The sequence below is a fragment of the Saprolegnia parasitica genome (assembly GCF_000151545.1).
Source record: "Saprolegnia parasitica CBS 223.65 unplaced genomic scaffold supercont2.355, whole genome shotgun sequence".
Lineage (NCBI taxonomy): Eukaryota > Oomycota > Saprolegniomycetes > Saprolegniales > Saprolegniaceae > Saprolegnia > Saprolegnia parasitica.
In genome coordinates, this window is record NW_012156749.1 from 5,907 (window position 1) to 10,989 (window position 5,083).

The window sequence follows — 5,083 nt, forward strand, 5'->3', positions numbered from 1 at the left end:
AAGTCGTATCGCATGACAAAGGTTTGACGTGTCTGGAGCGTTACGATGGGCCGCTTCCTTTTGAAGCGTCCTCGACCAAGACCCTTCAAAGGTCCACCACGACGCTGGTTGGACCTTGGGGCAGGCGGAGAGAGCCGATATTATGTAAACCTCCCCGAGACAATATATCAATGGAGCGCAACAGACTAGAACAAATTGCATTTCTACTCTATCCAGTGGCACTGACCGTGGGGTGGCTCGACGACAACAAACGAAATGGCGCGGGTCGTCTTGTTGGCTTCGATCGTCAAGTGGCCAAAGGGTACATCTTCGTCGTCCTTGGCAATGACGAGGCTCGTCTGCGTCTTGTCCACGCAGCTGTACAAGCTCACGCGAATGCAGTCGCACGGCAGGTCGTCGTCAGCTGCGTACACCACGATATAGCAGTCGAGACCGCGCTGGCTCAAACTCGGAAACTTGCGAAAGTTGGGGTACGCGTCGTAAAAGCTGTAGATGGTTCCCCCGAAATGGTGCAGTCGGCGGTACTTGGCCCGACACCGCAGCTGCAGCGCCAAAAGAAATCGGTGCTTGACGTCGTTGAACGATGGAAGGGCGTGGCGCAACACCATATACGTCTCTGTACCAATATGACGCAACCACGTTCTGAAGGGATCGAGTCTATCACCTACCCGTGGGGACAATGGAGGACTGCATGGAAGGACATGTGGCCAGGCCCAAGACGATCGGCGTCAAGCCGACCGTGCAGAGAAAGAAGAAAATGCCATAGCCAATTTCAATCGAGTGCGGGTCCGGCGCCTTGGTGTTGAAGAGCCAGAGGTACAGACGCGTAAAAAAGACACTGTGTCCTTGCTGGTAGGTCAACGGACCCGCAATGAGCGTCGCTGCCATCGCCACGAGCGTCGGGTCCACGGGTGTGAACCGGCCTTCCATGTGCAGCCGCTTTAGGATCGGTGACGCGATAGCGAGTGAAAAGTAGGCAATCCATTCCTATTCCAATCGTAGTACTTTAGTATCAAGTTGATACTCATGGTACCATGCGCGCGAGGTAGAGGCAGCCGAGCATGAATTGCCACGTGTCGTCCATTTGAACAGCCGCCAGCGTCGACGAGCCGATGACCGAAGCGCTGAGCCACACGTCAAGGCTCATTCCAAACGTCACGAACGGGTCGAGCAGAATCAAACTGGTGGGGTCCCCCAAAAACACTTCGCACCGGTGGCCCTCCACGAGCGCGCAGTCGCGCAGTAGCTCGCGGCAGTGGCGATAATAGTCCAACCAAAGGCGGTACATAATGTACATGACGAGCACGACGCGCGACGCGAGCTTGGCGTACAGAAACGCGATCGACGGGCGCATGAGAAAGATGTTGTAGTACGTGTAGAGGCTTGGACCGCTGCTGCTTCGGTGCATTGTGAGGTCGTCGCCGGGCGTGAGCCACGCACAGACGACGCTTTGCTGGATGCCTCCGAGTTTGTTGTCCTGACACGCCGCGACAGACGCTACGAGGGAGGCGTTCGGGCTCGCTGCAAAAGTGCAGAGCGTGTCTTGGAGGCCTTTGCTCAAAATCGCGCCGTTGTTGAGCTTGGTCAGAAGCTTCGCATTGCACTCATCGAGTGGAATCGGCGTCGAGAGGTCGAGGACCATCCGGTAAATGTCCGTGTTGGTCGTCGGGTCATGGCAGTAGGACGTGCCATCGAGAAACGTCTCGGACGAGTACCTAACGCGGCCATGAAGGACGAGAGTTCGTGCATACCATAAAGATGATGGTGGCAACCGGTCTTTGGCAAAGAGGAGCCAGAACGCCTCGGTCTGCGCCCACGTGGCATTGGACATGATCAAGGGCGGCGGGTCCAGCGCCCACGGCAGATTCTCGTACAAATACGCGTGCAGCGGCTAGGCGTACAGAAATGCTTGGTCAAAATGGACTCGGGACCACGATTTACCGCGCTTGCTACGTAGGCGCCAACAAGACTCGCGAGGAGCGCTGAAAAGATATTGAGCTGCACGGGCGTGCCACCCGGCGGCCGCGGCATCGACAACGGCGACACCTGCGACATGGCGCGTTCAGTATTGATAGACGAGCCTTAAATTAGCTCCTTCGTATCAAAGTACCTTAATATAGTGCCTTTTCGTCATTGGACGTTCCGTCTTCGTGGCTCGTCCTGAGGAGCGACAGCGAATATAACGACCAAAAGCTCGGGTGCATCTGTTCTCCGAGCTAGGTTATATAACTTGACAGCACCAGTTGGATAACACTTGCCTTGCGTTGCTCGTCGCTACGAGCATCGTCACTGTACGAGCTTACAGGCCCTTCAAGAAGAAAGTCATCGAGAGTCGCCATCCATTAGAGCTCAGTATGAAGTGAAGCGTAAAAACTAGAACAGCGTGTTTGTGGAGGCTTACAAGACCGCGTACGTGGCCGGGCCCTTGGCGCCGTCCTCGTTGTCCAAGCCGGACGTCGTCATGCGGCGCAGCGAAGGCGCGTGCAGCATCGACGCGTTCCATTTGGCGCGCGTCGCAAGCGCGTCGACAAACGCACGCAGCGCATGGCTCGAATCTTCCTTCTTGGGCTTCTTCGGCGTCGCCTCTTCGTCGGCCGACGTGGCTTGGGCGACCATGTCGGCAAAGAGACCGTCCTGCACCTCGACCAAGTCGTCGTACGTGCCTTGCTCGGCCACGACGCCGCGGTTGAGTACAAGAATCAAGTCAGCGTGGCGCGCCGTCGACAAGCGGTGCGTCACCTATCACACATATATCATCTTGATACATTGATACCATCCTACCGAAAGAATCGTCATGTGCATGGTCTTGGCCAACCGCTCGAGCGTGCGGACGATTGAGGCTTCCGTTTCGGGGTCCAGCGCACTCGTCGCCTCGTCGAGGAGGAGAAGGCTCGGCTGCCGCACGAGCGCCCGCGCCAAGCACACGCGCTGGACCTGGCCACCGCTCATGTTGCACGTTGCGTGCTGTCCCATGACGGTATGGTACCCGTCCTGCAGCGTCGAGATAAACTTGTCGGCTTCCGCGAGCTTGGCGGCTTCGATGCACTCGGCGTCGGTCGCATTCAATTTGCCGTACCGAATGTTGTCGAGAATCGTGCCGTTGAGGATACCGCCGTCTTGGAAGACGACCGCTGTCTCGGCCATCACACTGGGCTTCGTGAAGCGGCGGAGGTCCGCGCCGTCGACCGATATCGCACCGGCCTTCAAGTCGACCGACTGCATGAGGCAGTTGAGGAGCGAGCTCTTCCCGCACCCGCTCGGCCCGACAATGCACGTGTACGCGCCCTTCGGGACCTTGGCCGTGAGACCGTTGAGCACAAGCGGTCCCGTTGGCGTGTACTGGAAAACAACATCTTGGAACTGCAAGTCGGACGCCAGCGGCGGCATCACCTCCGTGCCCAGCGACGACGACGACGACGACGACGATGTGGTTGATGGCGGCGACGGTGGTGCGAGCGCGAGGAGCTGGTCGATGCGCTGGAGGCTCGATGCATTCCCGATGGCGACGCGCATGAAGCCGCCGAGGACGGTCACGGGCGTCGAGATGCGCGCGAGCATCGTCACAAACGAAAAGAACTCACCGGCCGAGAGACTGCCGTGGCGAACTTGGATCGCGAGGCCGGCGGTCATGGTCGCGACAAAGATGTACATGGCCGACTCGACGTAGATTTGGACAATGCCGCTCCAGAAATCCTTGGCAAACTGCGCGGTTTGGAGCGTTGCGACGACGGCCTTGAACTTGCCAACGAGTGTGGTTTCGAGCGCGTAGGCGCGCACGACCTACGTTTTAAAATTGAAATGTGGTCTAGAAAAGCATGAAAAATGGACAAAACTACCTTGTGACACGCGACCGCGTTGGCAAAATCCGACGCGACGTAGGCGTTTTTCGAGCCAAAGAGCTTGCTCTGCTTGGCCGCAAAGCCCTGCGGACCGGACGTGACGAGCACGAGCGCAAACGCAAACGAGAGGAGGCCGAGCCATGGCTTGTAGTAGAGGAGGTATCCGAACCCAAACGCGATCGAGACGCACGGATTGATGAGGTTCCAAAAGACGGCTTGCCAGAGCCCGTTGACGCGCGCGAGGTCGCTCTGGAAGACGTTGTTGAGGTCGCCGTCCGAGCGCGTCAGGAAAAACGCCGCGCTCTGGTGCAGCACCGTGTCGAGCAGCGACGTCTGGACTTGGGCCGTCGCTTTCGAGATCATTTTACTCTGAAAAAAGCCCATGAGCGCATCGCCAAACGCAAACGGGATGCAGAGGCAGAGGAGCCCGGTGACGCCAGTCGCCAAGGCCGCGTCCAAGTCGGCGTCCGAGACCGTTGCGTTGGCCGAGGCGCCGTACGCTGGGAACGCGTGGTCGGCCAGGTGGTTGAGCACATAGGCTTGAATCGGGTTGATACTCGCGTTGATGCAGACCACGAGGCACACCATGAAGAGGTCGCAGCGCTGTGTGGACCAGTGCCCGAGCGTACTGCGCACGACGTCGAGCGTCCCGTAGGCATGCGTCGAGGCGTCAATGTTGCGCAAATACGAGAGAAAGTCCGACGTCGGCACGTCCTTGGGCTTGTACAGAAGCGCTTTCTCGAGAAACACGAGCAACTTGTCGTGCGTCATGTCGCCTGCGTCGTTGCCGACCGCGAGCATCGAGAGATCGCGGTCCAGCGCGTCGATGGCGGCCGGCGCCATGCCCGGGATGCGGCGCAAGCTCAGGCGCACGCTCGCGACCGAGATGTGGATGCGTTCAAAGTCGGCGCGGAACTTGTGGAACTTCTTGGAGAACGCTCGCGCCCGCGGCTTGAGCACAATGTGGAGAGCGGCCAAGAGAAAGTACCCGAGCACGCAGTTGTAGACGTGCGCAGGAACGTAGACGCGAAGGTACAGGAGGCTCGCCATCGCCAGCAGCACGACCACGTCGAGGACGGACGCCACGTTCGTGCAGAGGAGCGTGCGCAGCGTGAGGAGACGCACCGACATGTCGGCGAGGTAGAGGGCCATGCAGCCGCACGAGAGCGTCACCGAGAGGATCACGTACCACTCAAAGCGGTCGAGGCTCGGCGACGTGAACGCGAGGAACACCATTTGCCCGA

General features: G+C 58.8%; 2 protein-coding genes across 2 annotated transcripts; both read right to left on the reverse strand.

Moving 5' to 3' along the window:
- Positions 1 to 172: 172 nt before the first annotated feature.
- SPRG_16664 (hypothetical protein) lies at positions 173 to 2,088 on the reverse strand. Its single transcript, XM_012356016.1, has 5 exons — positions 1,942 to 2,088; positions 1,773 to 1,891; positions 1,034 to 1,715; positions 669 to 987; positions 173 to 616 (listed from the first exon to the last, which is right to left on the reverse strand). Exons 1-5 carry the CDS (start codon positions 2,053 to 2,055, stop codon positions 204 to 206), a joined length of 1,647 nt encoding a protein of 548 aa, XP_012211406.1. The 5' UTR covers positions 2,056 to 2,088; the 3' UTR covers positions 173 to 203.
- Positions 2,089 to 2,321: 233 nt separating this feature from the next.
- Positions 2,322 to 5,083, reverse strand: SPRG_16665 (hypothetical protein). The gene is made up of 3 exons (XM_012356017.1): positions 3,837 to 5,083; positions 2,782 to 3,780; positions 2,322 to 2,739 (listed from the first exon to the last, which is right to left on the reverse strand). The coding sequence occupies exons 1-3, from the start codon at positions 5,073 to 5,075 to the stop codon at positions 2,398 to 2,400; spliced, it is 2,580 nt and encodes an 859-aa protein (XP_012211407.1). The 5' UTR covers positions 5,076 to 5,083; the 3' UTR covers positions 2,322 to 2,397.

Bases quoted from the DNA above. Each gene is read 5' to 3' on its own strand.
- SPRG_16665 (XM_012356017.1), bottom strand. From the start codon at position 5,075: ATGGTGTTCCTCGCGTTCACGTCGCCGAGCCTCGACCGCTTTGAGTGG. The intron at 3,781-3,836 runs GTAGTTTTGTCC...TTTAAAACGTAG, and splicing joins ACGCGGTCGCGTGTCACAAG to GTCGTGCGCGCCTACGCGCT. The intron at 2,740-2,781 runs GTAGGATGGTAT...TATGTGTGATAG, and splicing joins TGCACATGACGATTCTTTCG to GTGACGCACCGCTTGTCGAC.
- SPRG_16664 (XM_012356016.1), bottom strand. From the start codon at position 2,055: ATGTCGCAGGTGTCGCCGTTGTCGATGCCGCGGCCGCCGGGTGGCACG. The intron at 1,892-1,941 runs GTAAATCGTGGT...CTGTACGCCTAG, and splicing joins GCGCCTACGTAGCAAGCGCG to CCGCTGCACGCGTATTTGTA. The intron at 1,716-1,772 runs GTTGCCACCATC...TGGCCGCGTTAG, and splicing joins CTCCTCTTTGCCAAAGACCG to GTACTCGTCCGAGACGTTTC.